The following is a 23,440-nucleotide window of genomic DNA, read 5'->3' as shown; positions in this document are numbered from 1 at the left end:
AGTACGGAATGAAGCAGGGCAAAGGCTAATAGAGTTTTGCCAAGAGAACACACTGGTCATAGCAAACACCCTCTTCCAACAACACAAAAGAAGACTCTATACATGGACATCACCTGATGGTCACATGCCGAAATCAGATTGATTATATTCTTTGCAGCCAAAGATGGAGAAGCTCTATACAGTCAGCAAAAACAAGACCGGGAGCTGACTGTGGCTCAGATCATGAACTCCTTATTGCCAAATTCAGACTTAAATTGAAGAAAGTAGGGAAAACCACTAGACCAGTCAGGTATGACCTAAATCAAATCCCTCATGATTATACAGTGGACGTGAAAAATGGATTTAAGGGACTAGATTTGATAGAGTACTTGATGGAGGTTCGTGACATTGTACAGGAGACAGGGATCAAGACCATTCCCATGGAAAAGAAATGCAAAAAAGCAAAATGGCTGTCTGAGGAGGCCTTACAAATAGCTGTGAAAAGAAGAGAAGCGAAAAGCAAAGGAGAAAAGGAAAGATATAAGCATCTGAATGCAGAGTTCCAAAGAATAGCAAGGAGAGATAAGAAAGCCTTCTTTGCAATCAATGCAAAGAAATCGAGGAAAACAACAGAATGGGAAAGACTAGAGATCTCTTCAAGAAAATTAGAGATACCAAGGGGACATTTCATGCAAAGATGGGCTCGATAAAGGACAGAAATGGTATGGACCTAACAGAAGCAGAAGATATTAAGAAGAGGTGGCAAGAATACACAAAGGAAAGAAAAAAAAAGAATACACAAAAGAACTGTACAAAAAAGAGCTTCACGACCCAGATAATCACGATGGTGTGATCATTCACCTAGAGCCAGACGTCCTGGAACGTGAAGTCAAGTGGGCCTTAGGAAGCATCACTACGATCAAAGCTAGTGGAGGTGATGGAATCCCAGTTGAGCTATTCCAAATCCTGAAAGATGATGCTGTGAAAGTGCTGCACTCAATATGCCAGCAAATTTGGAAAACTCAGCAGTGGTCACAGGACTGGAAAAGGTCAGTTTTCATTCCAATCCCAAAGAGAGGAAATGCCAAAGAATGCTCAAACTACCACACAATTGCACTCATCTCACACGCTAGTAATGTTCAAAATTCTCCAAGCCAGGCTTCAGCAATATGTGAACCGTGAACTTCCAGATGTTCAAGCTGGTTTTAGAAAAGGCAGAGGAACCAGAGATCAAGTTGCCAACATCCGTTGGATCATCAAAAAAGCAAGAGAGTTCCAGAAAAACATCTATTTCTGCTTTCTTGACTATGCCAAAGCCTTTGACTGTGTGGATCACAATAAACTGTGGAAAATTCTGAAAGAGATGGGAATACCAGACCACCTGACCTGCCTCTTGAGAAACCTGTATGCAGGTTCAGGAAGCAACAGTTAGAACTGGACATGGAACAACAGACTGGTTCCAAATAGGAAAAGGTGTATGTCAAGGCTGTATATTGTCACCCTGCTTATTTAACTTATATGCAGAGTTCATCATGAGGAACGCTGGGCTGGAAGAAGCACAAGCTGGAATCAAGATTGCTGGGAGAAATATCAATAATCTCAGATATGCAGATGACACCACCCTTATGGCAGAAAGTGAAGAGGAACTAAATAGCCTCTTGATGAAGGTGAAAGAGGAGAGTGAAAAAGTTGGCTTAAAGCTCAACATTCAGAAAACTAAGATTATGGCATCTGGTCCCATCACTTCATGAGAAATAGATGGGGAAACAGTGGAAACAGTGTCAGACTTTATTTTGGGGGGCTCCAAAATCACTGCAGATGGTGGTTGCAGCCATGAAACTAAAAGACGCTTACTCCTTGGAAGGAAAGTTATGACCAACCTAGATAGCATATTCAAAAGTAGAGATATTACTTTGCCAACAAAGGTCCGTCTAGTCAAGGCTATGGTTTTTCCTGTAGTCATGTATGGCTGTGAGAGTTGGACTGTGAAGAAAACTGAGTGCCGAAGAATTGATGCCTTTGAACTGTGGTGCTGGAGAAGACTCTTGCAGGTCCCTTGGACTGCAGAGAGATCCAACCAGTCCATTCTGAAGGAGACTAGTCCTGGGTGTTCTTGGATGGACTGATATTGAGTCTGAAACTCAAATACTTCGGCCACCTCATGTGAAGAGTTGACTCATTGGAAAAGATCCTGATGCTGGGAAGGATTGGGGGCAGGAGGAGAAGGGGACGACAGAGGATGAGATGGCTGGATGGCATCACTGACTCGATGCACATGAGTTTGGGTGAACTCCGGGAGTTGGTGATGGACAGGAAGGCCTGGTGTGCTGCGATTCATGGGGTCGCAAAGAGTTGGACATGACTAAGCGACTTAACTGAACTGAACTGATACTCGTGAGAGAATCAGATCAAAACGTTATCTTAGTGTTTCAAGACAGTTCTGACTGGGTGCACATTCTGAAAGGGTCTCAGGGACTGAGAATCACAGAATTAGAGCATTTCTCCTCTCTGCTCAGGTTACAGCTTCCTGAACTGCAACTCCTTCATAAATCACACTCAGCGCATCCTGTGGTTAATTATTCTCCATGCACATCTATTCTAGCAGTTTTGACACACAGCTATGCCAGTTCTGCCAGGAAATTATTATTCGTGACTATTTTCCCAGTTAAGTTCATGATGGCACCTAAGTGAGAAGCTACCAGTGCAAAGGCCCAGGCCTCAGGGAAAAAACTTCCTCAAAAACACTGCTTCAGTTTTTCCATTTTGCTCCCATAGCTTAAGACTTCCTGAGGGACATACTGACATTTCTCTTCATTTCTTAAATTAAGAACTGTAACCTCAAATTTTCCTTGTGTATATTTAACAGTCAAGTATTCCACTTCCTTTAAAATCCTATTTTGACTTTGTGGAAAAAACATACTTTTTTGGGTTAAGAAAATTCAAATGTTTTTGGTTTCAAGCATATTTTTAAAAACGACAATGGAAGAGCTTAAAGGTCATTCTCTGGTTTGAGGATGGATCCCATTTTCTGGCGACCGTGACCTGAGCTGACTCATTCAATAGATCCATTCCTGAAATATTATGCAGACTCCAGGCCTCAGGAACTTAAGTTCATGTGTTAACTTACAAGTGCTGTGTGCGGAGTAATTCTTCTTAGTTGAAATAACTTTTCTGTTGACTATGCATCTAGAAATACATTATCAGAATTTGTACCTATCCAGCTCTCATAGGTACTTATAATTTTGCTTTTAATTCCTCCTCCTCCCTCTGCCCCAGGAAGTGTTGGACGGCAAAGGAGTGTCACTCAAGAGCAACTCTTCCTTAAGTTTCAACCTCTGACATTGGTTTCTTTCTTCACTAGGAAAGAACTGCAGACTATCCACAATGCTCATAACCCAGGAATCCGAACATACTCTCAATGATATAACCTTAAATTTTCCTAAGAAGGGCTTAAAAAAAAAAAAAAAAAAAAAAGACACAGAAAGTTTTGTAATTAACTACCAAAGCTTTTGGTAGAAATTGTACTTTTCTTTTTCCCTTCCAGTTCCATTCTCTGTGCCCCAAAAAACTCACCTTTATGGGCTATATCACCCAGGTTCCCTTGACCTTGGGGTGCAGGTTAAAATCAGGAGCAATGGGAGGCACCAACAGACATCAAGGTATGAGGAGAGAATGTCTGTTTATCTGTCCTGCCAACCTGCTTTGGGCCTGGGGTGTAACAGCTTTCCTTAACCGCTAGTCCCTGGGGCTCTTCACCAGCTCTTGGTTCCCTTAACCCTGGCTGTGCGTGCGTGCTAAGTCGCTTCAGTGGTGTTTGCCTCTGTGTGACCCTATGGACTGTAGCCCCCCAGGCTCTTCTGTCCATGGACTTCTCCAGGGGATTTTTCCAACCCAGGGGTTGAGCCCACGTCCCTTACGTCTCCTGCACTGGCAGGCAGGTTCTTTATCACTGCTGTCACCTGGGAAGCCCCTTAACCCTGGCCCACACCTCTGCAAATTGTCTCTTCATTAATGGCTTCCCTGGTGGCTGAGTGGTAAGGAATCTGCCTGCCAATGCACGAGACGTGGGTTTGATGGACAGTGGAGTCTGGTGGGCCACAGTCCTCGGGGTCACAAAGAGTCTGAGGTGACTTCCTGACTAAACAACAAACAACAGCTAAATCCTTAGACTGGCCTTCCTGCCAGGCTCTAAAGACACAATAAAATTTTATTCCAAACAGATATCAAGCAAACCTTCAGGTTTATTAATAGAGGTTATATACATTTAAAAAAAAGAACATAAAAACAGTGATGTAATATTTTATAAGTACATACTGATAATACAGTAATGGGTCTTATTAAGTCAGATTTTAAGTCAGTATTTCAATATAAACAATGAATAAACAGTGACAGCATATCTTCACTAAATTAGATAAAATGAATATAGTAACCAAATTAATAAAAACAATGTTAACTTTTACTTACAATACATACTTTTATGTAAATTATTCAATGGCATTTGGAAACAGTTTGCTCTTTTAAATTGTAAGCACTTGTCTTACAGCTTTCTGTTTGTTTAAAATGCCAATGTTTTTTCATAAGGAAAAAAGATATATATCAACATTATTTTTAATTATTTTGCTAAATACATGAGGATATTCTGTACTTGATACTCATCATAGGGTTAAAAATGCTTTTAAAGTCATTTCATTAACTCTTAATAAAAGTGAATGGAAAAAATGGAGAATATTTTCCTAGATTTCAAAGTCAATTCCATTTCTTCTGCCATTTCTAATCTGACATAATTAATGCTTTTTAAAAAATCTGATTTGAGTATGTACTGAACAAAACATTGGTAAATAGTGTCCAATTAAGTCAGACTGAAGGACTTACTTTTTCTCCTTAGTTGATGTTTTATTTTTTCAATCTTTTATGTATAACTTTGCTTTCATGTTGATATATAGACTGATGATTATATTATATACAGAATTTATAATTATCTTGCTTGAATAACACTGTAATAAAACATTTCATATTCTGTTACTGAAGGACTTATTTTTAAAAACATGCTTCCTGTAATATATGATGTTTTCATCTCAAGTTATAACCACAGGAAGCAGTAACCCAAATGTTCAAAGTTCTTCACCCGCCAGGCTCGATTATGTGGCACTTCCTGGTGGCATCTGGCTAAACCACTTCTTTACATATTGATGCATTTCTTGTCCACACCATATGTTGGTCCACTTTGTTATTCTCCAGAGTAGGTTTCAGACTGACTCAACTCTGTCTGCCCAGCACCCATGCATGCCTAGAGCACACGATGACTGTCCATGCTTGTCTGTGGCTGGTTCCAGCTGACAGTGACCCTTGCAGCCTAACTGCTGCAAGCAGACATGCCTTCTTTCTCCACTCTTAAAATAGGCAGAGAAGTCTTCTATGTTCATTATCTCTTGGGATGGCACATCCTACTCCAATTTCTAATAAACATGATAAGCTCATGGCCAATCCTTGGGGGAATCCCAGCAGAGGATAGCAAACACGTGGCTCTGTCTTGTATCTACTGCCTGGAGTCTTTCATCTGGGGGAGGGGGGCAAGTCGCTTTGAAAGCCAGCCTCAGGTCACTGGTGGGACTTCTGCTCATTCTCAGTTTACACACGTGGCATGTAAAGCAGCAAAAATGCTACCCACATCATCTGTTTTCATCCGCTTTAATAATTTTAAGAATTCAAACATTGATATATTTAACAAGAAAAACAAAAGAACTTTCTGTACACACAGCTAGTACTAAGTCTCATCCCCCAACAATTTAAACATTGCTGTTGAACAATTTAAAAATACATTTATTTGCAAAAGCTGTGCGAGTCCAAAGTGTAGAATCCCTCACTCCTCATGGGCTTCTTCAGATGTTCCGAGTTAAACTCCAACCTAAACTTTGCATGTTAAATCAGAAAATCAGAGTTTATTTCCATAGTCTCTGGTGAAAAAAGAGAGGGTTTCCAAGTGCCTATTCTGTACTGTACTGCAAATGATATAAGTCCATGTGTATAAATTCACACACACACACATATATCTATAATCAGCATGTAAATATATAAAAACAGAGATGCTTAGTTCTTGTGGTAACTCTGGCAATACTCTCCTGGAATGTTTTCTATTCCTGTTACTTTTGTCTGTAACTAACAAATACACAAGCTCTCCTAGGGAGCCACATAAATCACAAGTTTGTTGTTTTGGATGGTAAAGGAAACACTTCTGTCAGGGATGAAGTTGACTCCTCAGGTGATTTGCTTTTTTAACATTTTCTTTTTAACTCACTGTCAGTCCCTTTTCCTAAGTTAAGAGCTTTTTGTATAGACTGCTACTCAGGTTACTAGAGCAGGTGTCCATTTTACTTGGCATCAGCTGACCGCTGCTGTTACAGCTGCCGGGATCTGAACTTTCTTTGCAGTGTAAGATAGCAAAGAGGTGCCTCTGGCACTCCGAGGAAGCATAGTAGTATATCAAGGGGTCGATGCAACAGCTTATGCTGCTGACGCAGACACACAGGAGGTAGGCAAAGTAGGCGGCCTCTGTCATGGGATCAGAGGAAAGGAACGCGTAGTGGAGAAGCAGAAGGATGTTTGTGGGTCCAAAGCAAAGGATGAAGATGCAGAAGACAGCCGCGGACAGGAGCAAAGCCCGGGACTTCTTGTTCTGGTTGGCAACCGTGGAAGAGCTGAGGCATCGGATGATGGACACGTAACAGACGGTGGAAAGGGTCAGCGGCACGAAGAAGAAGACGGCGGAGAAGGCGGAGAAGTAGTACGAGTAGTAGCCTTCCAGCAGCGTCTGGTTGAGCACGTCGTGGCAGGCGGTGATGTTGAGCCCCGGCACCTGGGTGGCCTGCTCCTGCAGGAGCAGGGGCGCCACCCCCGCGATGGCCATGGCCCAGATGGCCAGGCAGATGAAGGAAGCGCGCCCCAGGGTCCGCCAGGAGAGGGACTGGATGGGGTACACCACGGCCAGGAAGCGGTCGACGCTGATGGCCGTCATGAGCATGATGGAGGCGTACATGTTCCCGTAGAAGGCCGCCGTGACGAAGCGGCACATGGCAGACCCGAACCTCCAGTCGCTTCCGGAGAAGTAGTAGCTGATCTTGAACGGAAGCACACACACGAAGAGTACGTCTGCCGCGGCCAGGTGCAGCATGTACACCACGGCCGGCTTCTTGACCTTCATCTTCAAGACGAACACCACGACGGCCATGATGTTCAGAGGAAGGCTGACGAGGAACACGCCCGTGTAGACTGAGGGGATAAAGACAGTCAGCCAGGCGCTGGTCAGATATCCTGAGGCGGATTTGGAGATAAACCCAGGGGGTGACTTTTGAGGCGGGCTGCTTCTGTTGCCTGAGCTTAATCTGTCTTCTGTGAATTCACCTTCACTCGAGTCCTCATCCTCTGGCAGTGGGATTTGTTCATATCCGTCATTGGAATTCCTGAGAAAGAAAGACCGAGGACCCAGAGTACCGTTTGTTGGGTCTGTCCCTGAAAAGTAAAAAAAATTTTAAAGGAATTAAGAAGGCAAAAGAGACAAGGAGAGAGTACACTTGACTTTGGCTTTTTGTTTTCTTCCTGGGAGAGTTGGTGGTAAAGAGCATGTGACACTCAATGGATGACAGACTTTATCTGTGTGTGTGTCTCTGTGTGTGCGCTCCATTGCATCTGACTCTGTGCGACCCCACGGGCTGTAGCCCGCCAGGCTCCTCTGTCCCTGGGGATTTCCCAGGCAAGTATAATGGAGTGGGTTGCCATTTCCTTCTCTAGGGGATCTTCCGGACCCAGGGATCGAACCTGAGTCTCCTGCACTGGCAGGTGGGTTCATTACCACTGAGCCACCAGGGAGCCCAGACTTCATCAGGGAATTAGCTAACTCAAGATAGTGTACCACATTTTGTTCTGGCACAAGCAAACGCTTTTCAAGCTCTGCTCCTCAGAGAGATGAGGTGAACCACAGACTTTCAGAGATCTCTGCTGCAGATATCAGGACAGGCTGAGTACAGGCTGATGTAAAAGAAAAAAGCCATGACTTCTTTTCTATGTGAGCCACTGTCTATATAAACAAATTACCCCAGGCTACATGACTTCTCTTTCCTCCATAGGCCTGCAGGTATACATTTTTCCCCCCATTTGGTTTGTGGCTACCCCTTGAAATCCATTCTCCCTCATGGAAAAATCAACACAGAAAGTTGAGGGAACATCTTAAAGCTTATGGAGCTAGAGGTGACTTTGAACAAGACTGCTGCTGCTGCTGCTGCTAAGTCGCTTCAGTCGTGTCCAACTCTGGGCGACCCCATAGACGGCAGCCCACCAGGATCTCTCATCCCTGGGATTCTCCAGGCAAGAACGTTGGAGTGGGTTGCCAGTTCCTTCTCCAGTGCATGAAAGTGAAAAGTGAAAGTGAAGTCGCTTAGTCGTGTCCGCCTCTTAGCCACCTCATGGACTGCAGCCCACCAGGCTCCTCCGTCCATGGCATTTTCCAGGCAAGAGTACCGGAGTGGGTTGCCATTGCCTTCTCCTTGAGCAAGACTGAGGGGACCCAGTTTCCATGACAATTATCCGGGTGATAGAAGCTCTCCTTTACTAGCTTCGGCTTGTTTACACAGTAGAATGTCCCTAATCTCTCATCATCTTTGGGTCCAAGCTGCAGTCCCTCAGGTTACTGTCTAATGAAACCGCAAGGCACCTACCACTTGAGTCATCTTCCCTGTCTCCCTCCTCAGTGGGTCAGTGGAGCAGCACCAGTTCTAGGTCAGTGCCTCCCTCAGCTCGGTTCCAAAATGCCACATGCATCCAGGCAGATGCCAGGCCAGCCAGGCTCTTTTGAGTGTCAACTAGAAATTACCATAAAGGCTCTGCTGCAAACATCCTTCCTTTATCACCCTCCTCCACCAAAAACCTCCAGTGGAAATGTTCATCACAGAAATGCAGCATTCAGCTGCTGAACTCCACCAGCGTTGGCTTCCCGGGAGCCGCACTGTCATTCTGTCACTGAGGGGACTTGGACAGAGAGCTTCTGTTGGGCTTTGAGGAGCTGAAGAGTGGGGACAGAAACCCCAGGGGAAAAGGATGAGGCTTCCATCCCTGGGGGCGATTACCACAAAGGCTGGACATATGTCACTCAGAACTGAGGTCAGGGGATTGAGAACTGGCTGGAAATGAGGTAAGTACAGTGAAATTTCCAGCTTTCAGTTTTATTTTTCAGTACTGGAACGTTCCTGCAAACAAAAACTTACACAGAAAAGCATGATGCAGTAAAAGAGAATGCTGCTTCTGGAAGGTCCTTACCAGACCCAACTATCCCCTAAACAAAAATTACAGACTCTGGATTCCTTTCCTCCTCCGAATCAGTGATCTGAAGTTATGTAGGTTCACAGTCGTGTTGGGGAGGGGAGGGACGGGTCTTGAAAGAAGATGGCAACCAGTGGGTTTCTGGCTTTCAGTGGCTTTTAGCTTGAGAGGAGGCCAAAGTCAGTGCCATGAAAGATGGCTGAAACTCAGATAGAAACCTCATAGTCTCTGTGGCCCGAAGAACTGGAAGACAGTGTTCAGGGCAACCACAGTCACTGGAAACTGAGGAAAGAATCCCAGAAAAGAGCAAGTCGGAGAGGCATGGAGAGCCGCAGAGTCCAGTGTAAATTCTGCCCCAGGTTTGGGGCACACTCAGGGGAGAAATGAAGCTGCTCTGCTAGACTTAAAAGAATGGAAGTGCTGTTTGAGCTTTTTTGCTCAAGAGGAAACATTTGCAGTTTGAGTTCAACCAAATTAACTGCCTGCTAAAGCAAAAACAGCAACACTCTTTAGAGAAATAAGACAAAATCTTGAGTGTTTACAGTAGGATAATATTCAGCATACAGTTAAAAATCATTCGCTGTAAAGAGAATCAGCAAAGTGTGACCCAGTCTCAAGAGAAAGGGATAGTCAATGGAAACCAATCCCAAGATGACTCAGATGCTACAACTTGCAGATAAGGATTTTAAAGAGTGTGCTGCAACGATGCTTTAATGAGGAAAGAGAAAGATTTCATTGAAATGAATGAAGAAATAGAAAATAGCAATGAAACCAACCAACGGGACTTCTAGAACTACAAAATAAAACACAATAAATTGGCATCTATTTCCAAAATGAAGAGCAAACCTAGAGTGGCACCAACTGATCCACAGTAGAGCAGGGCCTGGTACTGAAAGCTTGAGGTCAGATGACCGTAGCAAGAGCACGAACGGGTCCCCTGAGGATAAAGTCTCGATCTGTCCCACGGGAAGAACAAAAATCTGCAGTGATGAGCCTGAGTGTACATAGATATTGAGGTTGTTCCCCAAGGGTGGGAAATAGTTCCTATTTAATCTCCAAGTCTCTCTAGTACCCTGGCCCACAGGTAGGAGGTGTGGTCCTTAAATTGGCTTTTAATTATAGATTTACATTCTAATGCTGGCTCTACCCGATGGCTCAGCGGTAAAGAATTCACCTGCAATACAGAAGACGCAGGTTCGATACCGGAGTCAGAAAGATCCCCTGGAGTAGGAAACAAGAACCAACTCCAGTATTCTTGCCTGGGAAATCCTATGGACAGAGGAGCCTGGAGGGCTACAGTCCGTGGGGTTGCAAAAGAGTCCGAACAACAAACAACAGCTGCCTCTACCAGGAGTCACTTAACTCCTCTGAACTCAGTCTCAGGATCACTGAAATGGGAAGATTCAATACCTGCTGGCAGCTTGGAGCATCACACATGAAATGAGGATATATGTTCACTTTGTAAACTTCAAAAATTAACCAGTGTGAGAAATTATTATCCTTCCCCATCACTTCAATGTAGTTTGTTTCTTGCTCTCAATTGTTTTGAGAGCAAAAAATTAAAAAAGCAAAGAAATTAAGATGGAATCTGTGTTCCTCTTCCCTCCCTCAACATATAACTGTGTTTAGTTTTTCTGTGTGACGAGGGACATGGAGAGGCTATAAGGTACAGAGCCCCAGCATTCAGAGCCGTAAATCAAATTTCAAATTCACAACCTTTCCCTCAAGGATCACTTCCCTCCTCTTGTGATGCATCTAATTCACTCTGTGTGTATTGATCGGGTCACGTGGGATCTAGACCCTGGTTCAACGGGCCCCGTGGGAGGGAAGTGAGGCTACCCTCGAAGTCATGAATGTGTGGGAGGTGGAAGAAAAGAAATGAATGAGTTCTGGCACTTCGGGACCACAAAGATATGTGTCTTTAAAAATGCTGACCCACAGGAACCTTAAAATAACATAACTTTCTGCTGCAGAAAGTCCGCGGGGGGCTTGGCCGGATTGAGGACTCGTCATGTCACGTATAGAGGGGAGACAAGCACATGCATGCCTGTGTGCAAGCTACGTGAGCGTCAGGCCGTGACCCAGAGGAGTGACACCCTGGAAATCTACGAACACCCACAACTCAACTCTTAGACGCTGTCACTTGGCCTGAACATAAAACTGTCATTAGGCTTTGCGCTGTAGCTAGTCTTGGTTGGCCAAAAATTTCGTTCGGCTTTTTCTCTCGTAGCTTACGGAAAAACCCGAATGAACTTTATGGCCAACCCAACACTTTAGGAATCAGTATTTGTTTTCAAAAATTTCTTCTCTGGCTCAGCCTTCTTGGGCAGTATGTCGAACATGACATTTTTATAGGCTGGAGCCCAGGAAGAATGCATAATCCCGTGAATAGATATCATTGCCTAAGGCGTCACCTTTTCTTGCCACCACAGGTTTTGATACTTTGGCCTTTATGGGATTACAGGATGTCAGTAAATTTTGTTTATTTAACTGTATACCAGCATCAAAGAAAAAATAAAACCAATTCCAGGTGACTAGATAAATCCAACTAGCTTGTGCCTTGGGCTGAAATTTGAGTTTGGGAATCTTGCTTTTACTTTAGTCCTAGGTCAAGGAGAAAGTGCCTGTCAGTGGATCAAAAACTCCTGTAACATCTGTGTTTTTATTGGTAAGTTATGGCTTAAAAAAAAAAAAAACTAGGTCAGGTCCTAAAATTGATCCTCATATTTGTTGCAAAAGTTTCACTTAATTCAGGTTTCCTGAAATGGCTCTAGAGTAATTTTGATTGTTGAACATAGACTATTGCTAATGAGTTTGAATGTGGACTCTCTAACTCTGGAGACTTAGAAATTATAAGTCAGGCATGGCACTTTTTCTGACTTTGACGAGATCTGGCCTAGAAGCAGAGTGATGCCCAGATGTTCTCTCAAGGTCCCTCATGATCCTGGGATTTATACCATGTCAGCCTCCCAGAATATGCCAGCTTCAGTTCTGACTCAGAGCTTTGGCCCAGAGGGCTCACCCTTGGTGGGTTAAGAAACCAGAAATCCCAGGACCTTGCCTACATTCAGAGAGAAGGACAGCTGTCCCCTGCACTTCCCCACCAGTGACTCAACACTACAGGCTAAAGGGCAATCAAGAAGGGGGTGATGGAAGAATGATGGAAACATACTAACTCCAAGCAGAAAACAACATGAGTGGGATACTCGACGGTCTAAGATGGAATCATGCATCATAAAAAGAAGTGCTCCTTAAAGAAACTGCTGGTGCCAGATCTGGGGGAGGAAGTGCACAAGACGACCCCTGAATGTCTTCAAAGAACATTAGGGTCAGGTCAGAAAGACTCTGAAGTCAGTCCAAGGGCCCTTCCCAGTGGCCAAAGATCATTAAGAGAATAATGACAGAAATGCATGGAAATGTGGGAGAACGTCATATTTGTTAAGATCTATTAGAAAAGGCAGAGGAACCAGAGATCAAATTGCCAACATCTGTTGGATGATCGAAAAAGCAAAACAGTTCCAGAAAAACGTCTACTTCTGTTTTATTGACTATGCCAAAGCCTTTGATTGTGTAGATCACAAAAAAATGTGGAAAATTCTGAAAGAGATGGGAATACCAGACCACCTGACTTGCCTCTTAAGAAACCTATCTGCAGGTCAGGAAGCAACAGTTAGAACTGGACATGGAACAACAGACTGGTTCCAAATAGGAAAAGGTGTATGTCAAGGCTGTATATTGTCACCCTGCTTATTTAACTTATATGCAGAGTACATCATGAGAAATGCTGGACTCAATGAAGCAGAAACTGGAATCAAGATTGCCGGGAGAAATAGCAATAATCTCAGATATGCAGATGACACCACCCTTATGGCAGAAAGAGAAGAACTAAAGAGCCTCTTGAAAGTGAAAGAGGAGAGTCAAAAAGTTGGCTTAAAGCTCAACATTCAGAAAACTAAGATCATGGCAACTGGTCCCATCACTTCATGGCAAATAGATGGAGAAACAATGGAAAGACCCTGATGCTGGGAAAGATTGAGGGCGGGAGGATAAGGGGACAACAGAAAATGAGATGGTTGGATGGCATCACCGACTCAATGGACATGGGTTTGAGTAAGCTCTGGGAGTTGGTGATGGACGGGGAGGCCTGGTGTGCTGCAGACCACGGGGTCGCAAAGAGTCAGGCATGACTGAGTGACTGAACTGATGAGTTCATAATTATACTTCAAGGAAAATAAAACCTTTTTGGGTCACTTTTGGAGGAAACGAGGGGACCCAGTATGAAAATTGGTAAATAAAGGCCAGATTCAGCATTTATCTTGCCTTTTCTATATTGAAAATATTTTGGGGAAGCCAAATAGTCAATGAAGGAAACTTCTAGTTTATAAAATAATCCCAGCTTATAAACACAGAAACAATGACAGATTTAGAAATGCATCTTGAAGTGCTTAATGAAATAAGATTTAGTCCAATGATCATTAGTCTCTTAAAAAAAAAAGGTTGAGGTGTAAGGATAGGTGATAGGAACTCTGATAACTGGGTCACTTGAGCACACCCGAGTCCACTGTGCAACCTTAAGTTCTCAAAAAAGAGAGACAGGACTTCCCTGGCGGCCCAGGGGCTAGGATCTGCGCTCTCAGCACAGGGACGTGGGTTCAATCTCTGGACAAGGCACTAGATCCCATATGCTACAACTAAGACTGGTGTTGCCAAACAAATTAAAAACAAACAGGTGATGTAACAGGTGTGTACACACCACCACTAGGTCAGGCAGTCTTGGAGAAAAACCAAATAAATCAGGCTAAATCTCCAAATGGACCACATTACAGAAAATGCACAGGAGAGAAGGGCATGTCGAACAGCCCTGCTGGATAGACCCAGTATGTAACAGGAAAGTCTAGAAGAGAGATGACCCAGTTTCTCTGACACAGAGCCTTGAAAAAAGAGGAGAGGGAAAACCATTACAGATTAAGAGAGACTTAAGGGTACGTCAACCTAATGCAACAGCGGACCTCATTTGATCCCAATTCAAATAAACCAACCGAAAAAGCATTTATGAGACAATCAGCGAAATGTGAACACTGACCATTCGAATAGTTCACAATATTAAGAAACTGTTGTTCAGTCTTCTTAGGTGTTATAACGTCACTGTGGTTACATGAAGTATATATAGTGATATATTTACACATGAAAAGATACCGTGTGTCTGGGATTTGCTTTAAAATTGTCCATTTGGAGAGGAGGAAAGTGAGGATACAAATAAAGCATATAGGGGGTAATTGTACTGCCCACATTAGGTATCTTTGAAAGTTTCCATAATGAAAAGTGAGAAATAAAAGAAGAAAAACATTTTATGCACATTTCCTAGCCACCAAAAACTAAAGACAACAGTTTTTGCTTTCATTTCTGTTTTGTCTTAGTTTTGAAGGGGAAAAGGTGCTTGAATGTTTGTGTGAACACAGCTTTACACTGAGAGAATTCATGCTACACCAGCCCTTCCAAGGCGTTTCTGGAATATGGAGGGTGTGGGTATGAAGAAGACATTTGTTGAGCAGTTACTTTGTGCTCGATATTTCACTTCCCTACCTCATGTAACCCCAGTATTTTTATGAGATAAGCGTGACAGAGCCTATTTTACAGACAACAAGGATGTGCAGAGGCTAAGTGACTGATCCAACGCCCCACAGATAGAAAGTGGGGCAGCTGGGGACTGAGCCACATCTGCCTGGTTCTGAAGCTCCTGCTCTTTGAACACCACTTACCCGGTCTCTTCAAGGAAGCTGTGAATTCAGGACCTGCTCCTGAAAGAGTACGCTTTTCTTCTCTAGCATTTCACCAAACAATCTGCCCACCCTTCGGAACTATATACAGCAAGTGGGACACAGCCATGTGAGTGTGTGAGTTCGGCTGATGATGGGCACAGCTGCTGCTTGGGAATCACAAGTCCTGCTGACCTTGGCGACACACCAACCACATGCCAACAACCCAGCCTTCACAGACAGGACAGATGTAGTAAGAGTCGGTCAAGGACAAAACAGAGAAAGAGATGTTTAGAATACTGTTTCAGATAAGGCAGAAGCAAGTGAGCAAGTAAATGAACAAAAATCTCTGCTGAGGACAAGAATCAGAGAATAAGATAAGCCCTGACTGCAGACTGAAGATGAGACGGCCCCTGCCTGCGGTGGCCCCTGCCCCTCCCACCCTCTGGAGCAGGCTGGGAGCATCCCAAAGCAAACCTGGGGGAAGCCAGGGGCGTAGGGGTTACAGGAAGCAAGGCCAACCAGAAAATGTAAACACCAGAGTACCCAACACCACTGCAGGCACTAAAATGTGTGTGGGGGCCCCTCCCGAAGGCCAGGGCCCAACTCAACTCGTGGGGTCAGAAGACTAGCAGGGTCTCTGGGAAGGACTCTGATCCTGGCTCTCCCCATTCCTCCAGGCCCGTTCTCCACCCAGAGGGACAGGCGTGGGGATACCACTGTCTACAAGACGCCGAGCTGACAGGAAAACTAATTTACAGTAAAGGATGTTTACCATCGCCGATTTCCCCAGAACCAAATGTTTCCACACCCCCACCCCCAACCCCACCCAAGTCCTACTGCAGCTTGTAAACCTGAACTCAAAGAAGCTACGTTCTAGAGATGATAGAAACGGTCATAAACAGCACTTCCTGGAAAGCAGAACTCTTCTTGTAAGGCCACATAAGCCTCAGTTCTGCTGACAGAACTGGCCTGCTGTGCCAGTGTTGAGATGATGGTAGGGACCTGACGCTGCTTATGAAATCAATGCACAGAACTATAACAAGCTTTTAAAATCACGTAGAAAATGAATGCATAGCACGTGGTAAAGGTGAGTACTGGTTGGGAAAACTTTTGTTAACTGTACACCATGACTGTCCCCGGGCATTTACTGAACATACAGGCAGCAACCCTGTCACCATGTAAAGCATATTCCTTAGAGTCCTTACTGCTGGTTAGCAAAAAAGAAAATACCAGAAAACACTCCTTTATAATACATAATACCTGACACTTTTAATCCACTACAGACTTGAAGTGTAAATAGATGAGATTAGATTAGGTCCTTTCCTGAAGTTCAATATTTGTTTTGAAGTGCAAATTTCAGATTATTCCTGTTATTTCCAAAAGCAGGCTCTTTTGAAAGCAAATAAAGGCCTGTAATGGCCTGGTAAGTGGCAAAACATCATTGGATGCCTTGGGATGGAGAAAAAGGAGGCATCACTTCATGGGTTTTTCCAAGCACCATCCCAAGGTAAGGGCTTCCCTGGTGGCTCAGCCAGTAAAGAATCTGCCTGCAATGAGAAAGACCTGGGTTTGATCCCTGGATTGGGAAGTTCTCCTGGAGAAGGAAATGGCAACCCACTCCAGTTTTCTTGCCTGGAGAATCCTCATGGACAGCAGAGCTGGCGGGCCACGGTCCGTGGGATCACAAAGAGTTGGACACAACTGAGCGACTAAGTACGCACACATCCCAAGGTCAATGTGGGAGAGGCTGTCTGGGGGAAGCTCAGTCTAGACAGAGAACTGTGTATTCTGACAGTTTTGGGCATAAGCATGAGGAGGTGAATGGCAGAATGAAATAAACCACAAAGTAGGGAAACAAACAGAAAATTCTCAATGTCGAAAGTGTGAGTCCTGGATACTGTCGTCCTAGTCAAAAATAAACCCAGGCTGGGGTTCCTGATGATCCTTCTGGGGTTCTGTGAGTATCCCACAGTAAAGGGGATGCAGTCCCCCAGACACAAAAGGCTGCATGATATGATTCCATTCATGTGCGGAAATACGCAGAAGTGGTGAACCCAGAGCAAATCAGCCCTGCCAAGAGCTGGAGGTAGGGGATGGGGCCGAGCGCGTGATGGTGACCTGATTTCCTTTCGAACTAGATAGAGGTGGTAGGTGGAGAAGGCGATGGCACCCCACTCCAGTACTCTTGCCTGGAAAATCCCATGGACGGAGAAGCCTGGTAGGCTGCAGTCCATGGGGTCGCTAAGAGTCGGGCACGACTGAGCGACTTCACTTTCACTTTTCACTTTCATGCATTGGAGGAGGAAATGGCAACCCACTCCAATGTTCTTGCCTGGAGAATCCCAGGGACAGAGGAGCCTAGTGGGCTGCCGTCTATGGAGTCACACAGAGTCGGACATGACTGGAGCGCCTTAGCAGAAGCAGCAGCAGCAGAGGCGGTAGGTGTACCACACTGTAAATGAGCTAAATGCCACTAACTGTAAACTTAAAAATGGTTAATTTTATGCTATGTAGATTCTACCTCAATTGTGTTTAATTATTTTTATATCCATAGAGTTAATTTTGATATTAATGTTATCCCCCAGTTTGGTCCTCTTCATTTCTTCCAGTGGGTTCCAACGGCCTTGCAGCGTCAGTCCCTAACTCTAATATATCTTCATTCCGTGCCCCTCCTCTGCACTGTGTGTGTCAAAGAAAGGCTGCATTTCTGCGTCATATGCTCAATCGCACAATCTTATATTGTTTAATGCAATTATTTAAAAATTCTTTTCACTCATTTCAAGGTAATCTTTTTATACAGTTTTGAAAGGTTACTTTCCATTTAAAATTATTACAAAATATTGGCTACATTCCCTGTGTTGAACAATATTGACCTCAACTTTGGAAGCAGAGGAAGACAAGAAGGAAGGGAGGAGGGAGAAGGGGAAGGAGGAAGAGAAGGAAAGAAGGGAGGAAGGGTGAGTTTCAAGGGAAAAGAAGGATGTGTGTCCAGAGAGAGTGAGACGAGAGAAGCGCAGGGTCCTGGGGACTCCAGGGTCTCAGCGGAACTCCAACTCAGGCTCAGCTGAGTCCGTCTGCTGCAGTGACAGGACAGGAGTGAGCTGCCCGAGAGAGGAGAGAAGGGGCAGCAAGGGCACAGGGAAACGATGGCCGGAAGCAGGCTGGCAAAGGAGCAAACTCAGAGCTGATGAGGAGCTGCGAATCAGGGCTGACAGCATGCTCGTCTGTTTAGACATAAAAGGTAGAGAAATGCTGAGCTGGAAAGAAGGGAGGGCAGAGACACGCTGAACTGAAAAGAAGGAGGCAGGGCTGGAAGGGCAACCATTAGAGATGACGTGAGAGGATTCCTGAGGAGGGGCCAGAACGCCCCAGTACCTGTCCTCACTCGAAGGAAGCGTGGGCCAACCGCAGGACGTGTCCTATGAACACAGTGCCCCGGTCACTAAGGAGCGAATGAACGGGAAAAAGGACGGGAAGGAGGAAGTTTTAAGTGATTGAGATGCTGGGGTAGAAAACGACTTGCTGATTCATAAGAAATTTGACTTTCAGAGGTTTCTGCTTGACTACAAGCAGCTTCACTGTCTCGTTTCGTGTCATTTGTTGGGCGGAAGATGACAGCCTCTCAGTAATGGCCAATTAACCTGCACATTCATGACGGAGGTCTAGTCACAGACTGCCTTATCATCCGCTTCAGAGAGTAAAGGCAGGGTACCACAATCGATGCATCTACGCTTACTAAGCACCTCTGTGTGCTAGACCTGGGCTCCCCAGCTAGAGGGGCACAGACTCTGCCTTCCGGGATCCTGGGAAGCACTGCAGGATTATTTCTCTGCTGTCAGAGGGGCTGGGGGCTCTGGATGGCTTCCTCTTCATAGTGGACAGTAGAGAAAGCCTGCACTTGGCGGAAAAGGCCTGTGGTCAAATGTGTTTCACTTGTAACTGCACTTGTGACTTAAGCATTTGGGAGCCTCAGTTTTTACCTGTAGAATGGGGATGCCATCTACTCAAACGGTAGATACAGGATAAGTAAAATAGTGTCTGTAATGCGTCTAGGCAGGGTGCTGGCTGTAGTAGGTTCTTGACATAAAGTAGCTGTTTTTCATTAAAGGTGAACAAGTAGGGTGTGGGAAGGGCATTCTGGCCAGAGGAATGGCCTGGGGACAGAGCCAGAGAAAGCACAGCTCCCGGGAGGTGGAACTACAGGGCGGGGGCTGGGCGAAGTACAGTTAACGTAATAGATTATGTAATAGGGGAGGCTCAGTAATAAGGGAGGCTGGGGACCCATCCTGCACGGGAACAGGCACCTTCTCTATACTAAGGAACTGAGCTTGACTTTGTGGGCAGGAAGCCAGTACATGGAATCTCCCATCCGACCCCCTCTGCCACAGTCACCATCAGCGCTTCTGGCACCTTTTACTCTCCAGACCTTTATAGAATCGACGGACCTCACCTCTAGGACACTGACACGCTTTGATGAGAGAGTCTCACTTGTACTGCTTGGACAAAGAAAGGTAAACTGGTTAATGAACTCAGGAATTTCTCAAGTATCTGCTGAGTGAACATCTGTTCTAGATGCCAAAGGGATAAACGGAAGTTTATAATCTTTGCTGGGGGATGACGGACCCACAAAGTGGAAAAGCCACTTTGCAGGCAAAGCCAAAACGAGTAGGGACAAGTCTGAGAGTGCTTTGAGAAAGCTCAAACTGGTGGGCAAGGCTTGTCCTGGAAGGGTTTCCTATGACTGGGGTCTCTTGACTCCTTCCATCGGATACAGGTGGTTAAGACAGGCATTGTTTAGAATTGCAGGCGCACAGTGATCATAAAAAGCAGACCTATTTTTGGCTGATTTTATGGGGCTTAAAACTCTCCAAAGACAAGGTCCCACCTACTTCTTGCATCCAGGACCCCCTCCTCCTTTTGGAATTTAGGTACACTGTCTCTGAGACTTAGTTTCAGAATTGGCAAAAGGGGATAAACATGAGAGGGGGTGAAATGAGACAACGTGTAGTGAAACGCCTCTGGGCCCAGGGTTAAACACAATACAACACTTAACAAGAGTGCCTTTTCATTCTCATCCTCTTTTCTTCTCTCCCTCATAAAGTGGTCCCAGAATCCGGGGTAGATGAATTGGCCAATGTTCTTCAGCTCTATCTATAGTAGTGTCTTAGCATGCACCATTCAGGTCGATGTGTGTAACAAGCGTGGGGAACAGCAGTCTGAACTTCACTCCCCTAACCAGAGGCCAAAACCTTCCTAGGGAACCCACTGCGAAGAAAGGTGACACCATGGACACGGTATCTGTATAAACACCTCACCACCCAAACCTCAAACACAAATTTGTGTTAAGAGCACATCCCAGAATAAATCTGTAAAGTGATATCTGACATCAGTGTCACCATACACAATTTTTCAGGAGTTCTCTGCTTTCCCAGACATTGCAAGAGATAATGTGCGAAGCTGCTGCAAAACTTTTGGGCTCCTGTGTGGGCTTCTCAGTGTTCTCAAAAGCATCACCTCCAAACTCACCCTGAGCAAAGATGGAGAGCAGAGAAACCAGTTTCTGTGAGCTTCTGTCACCTCTCCATCTCCAACTGCCTGTATTCCTTCCAAGTTGCGAAAACAATACAGACTACACAGTGTTTCACAGATAAGGAAAACAGCTAGCATTTGTTACTACTCGGAATAAAAGAAGCGGTCAGAAAGCTTACAAAGTTGTATCGCTATAAAGAAATAACAGCATTTCCCCCATCCCTTTCTATCTAGGCTCTTTCCAGGCAACAACTTTTCTGCCCCGTTTTTTTTTTTTTTTTTAAGGGGGAGAAGTTGGAAAATGCATTTATTTGCTCAGGCAGCCAGATACTTTAAAATACACGCAGCGCACAGTAATACATGTATTCTAGGTGAGAAACCTCCGTCTCCCAGCAGATCAGAAACTGAAATGGTTTCATCCCACAGGGGCTGAGGGAGCCGTTTGTGAGGAGCTGGATTGTTGCCTCAACTCGCTTGGAAGACTGGGTCCTAGGAAACAAGCAAACAAAGCCCGCCGACCACCGCCTCGTGGCGATCTAGCTATCACTCGGTATCCCGCACCAAGACCACCACACAAGGCCTGTCTGTGCCCGGCGGGGCGGCAGGTCCTGATTCTCCCCTGAACGGGCCACGGGACCAAGCTTTTCTCTACACCCCTTTCCTCGCCTTCAAAATGTGCAAGAAAAGCCGTTTGAACAAAACAAAACTTCAGCGGGAGCGGTTCTCCACCACCTCTTGGGGGAAAACAAACAAACAAACAAAAACCCGGACCGGCTATTGGTGGAGCAACGTGAAACCCCTTTCTTTTCGGGGTGGTCCTGGGAGAAACAGGCCCCGCAGTGGCAACAAATGCAACGAGGTCCCTCGGCTTCCCCAAGACAGCCCGAGCCCTCCTCGTCCACCTCCCACACCCTGCATGCTCCAGAAGTCGGTGCAGAGAGGTCCGGGCCGAGCCCGCAGCGGGCTCCCAGAGAAGGGGCGGTCAGGGGGCACCCCCGGGGTCCCGCGGAGGCCCGGGGCTGCAGGACCGGACGGGAGGGGAGTTCGGGGCCCACGCTCACCTGGTCTGGGGCCTCGGGTGCGGGCCGACACCAGGGGGCTGCACAGACCGAGCCCCGCGGCCCAGAGCAGCAGCCACCGCGGCCCCATTGTCCCGGGGCTCCGCGCGCTCGGCGGGGCCGGGGCGGCGCGGCTCGGGGAGGCTGGCCCGCCGCCCGGACGCTCGGGCAGCACGCGGGGAGTCTAGAGGGCGGCCGCACGGGCAGACAGACCGCTCGCCTCTGGGCAGGATGAGGCGGTTCGGCGCGTCTGGCGGCGCCGGCTGGGGAATAGGTCCCCGGGGGCGCGGGCGCGGGCGGGGGCGGGGCTCGCGAGCGCCGGGCCTGGAAGGGCGCCCCCCGGCGGCCAGTGTGCGCCTCGGCGCGGCCGCCGCCCCCTCCGCTGTCGCCGGGCCAGCCGGGGCTCGGCCATCTAGCCGCCCCTCCTCGCGCTTTGGGCCGCCCGCCCCGCGGGGGAACCCGAGTAAGAAGTCGTTTCCTCGGCCCGTCGATGTGGGCCCGCGAGCTATCAGCCGCTCACCCGGGGAGCACAGACTTGAGCGGAGAACCTCAGGTCGCGGCCCCCCACCAGCCCGTCCCTCCCCGGGCCCGACTCAGGCCGTGCGCTGCGCCGCATTGGGAAACATGGGAGCTTGGCCACAAGTGTTAAAGCGACTTGTGCTTTTGTAACTCCGGGTTAGTGGATTTGAAAGTTTATACTGTAGACCCAGGGTGGCCCGCGGGTGAGAAGAAGCTCTTCGCTTTGAACAGAATTTTTGACGCTTACTCGCTTGCCTTGATTTCGCTTCTTAGATATTTCATAGGTCGGGCACTTAGTTCTCTGACACACGGGCTGCGAGTGGGTATAGAATCATCCGGTCCCAGGAGCCGCTTCTTCGCCCTCGCGCCCGGCGCGGCTGCAGCTCTTGGCTCTAGCCCGAGCTCAGCGGAGGCGCGCGCCGGCTCCACCTGCGCCGCGGTGCCCGGAGGCGGGCGGGCTGGGCTTTCCCCGCGCCTCGGGAGGAAGGGCCGCCCGGGAGCCGAAGCTCACACTTTCCCGGGTTTGATAGAGTTTGGCCAAATTCAAGGCGCAGGGCGGAGACCCTCGAGCCTCTGGCCGGGGCCCCCTGGAGGACGAAGCCCCGCGGGCAGGAGCGGGCCGACGATTTCGTTTGGAGAGCGTATCTGCTGAGAGCGTCTTTCGGACCGCAAAGGGAAACGGGTCCCCTCAAAGGGCCCTTTCTTGGAAAGGTTGCTCGCAGCCCCTTCTCCTCCCAGATGTGGGGGTGTGTTCTGCACCCTGGGGCTGATAAACTGCTGTTGAGACTCACTTGTTGGGTTTCTAAGCTTTTTAAAAAGCGATTCCTCGAGGAGAGCCCTGAAGCCCAAACCCGCCAAGACCACCTGGTTCTTGTTTGCCGTCATCGTTCTCAGCGCACAGCGCCCTGTTGTACACAGACGTTGCTCAGTAAATTACTGAATAACCTAACTAAATAATGCTATTAAAAATGCTTATTCAGTTCTCCGAGGAAAATATATCCAAGAGTAGATGTAAACCATAAAAATTACATACTTCTCCACTCTATCGGGAGAAGGCAATGGCACCCCACTCCAGTGCTCTTGCCTGGAAAATCCCATGGACGGAGAAGCCTGGTAGGCTGCAGTCCATGGGGTCGCTAAGAGTCAGACATGACTGAGCGACTTCACTTTCACTTTTCACTTTCATGCATTGGAGAAGGAAATGGCAACCCACTCCAGTATTCTTGCCTGGAGAATCCCAGGGACAGAGGAGCCTAGTGGGCTGCCGTCTATGGAGTCGCACAGAGT

The 23,440-nt window shown here is 46.6% G+C and overlaps 1 protein-coding gene across 1 annotated transcript; it reads right to left on the bottom strand.

Moving 5' to 3' along the window:
- Nucleotides 1–4,202: 4,202 nt before the first annotated feature.
- On the bottom strand, nucleotides 4,203–21,858 carry F2R (coagulation factor II thrombin receptor). Its single transcript, NM_001103097.2, is given in 2 exon segments — nucleotides 4,203–7,485; nucleotides 21,638–21,858. Coding segments are annotated over 2 exon segments (1,284 nt in total). The 5' UTR covers nucleotides 21,726–21,858; the 3' UTR covers nucleotides 4,203–6,289.
- Between the last annotated feature and the right edge of the window lie 1,582 nt (nucleotides 21,859–23,440).

The sequence above is a fragment of the Bos taurus genome, chromosome 10, assembly GCF_002263795.3.
Source record: "Bos taurus isolate L1 Dominette 01449 registration number 42190680 breed Hereford chromosome 10, ARS-UCD2.0, whole genome shotgun sequence".
Lineage (NCBI taxonomy): Eukaryota > Metazoa > Chordata > Mammalia > Artiodactyla > Bovidae > Bos > Bos taurus.
Note: the sequence above shows the minus strand (reverse complement) of the source record. Positions and strands in the feature narration are given on the sequence as shown.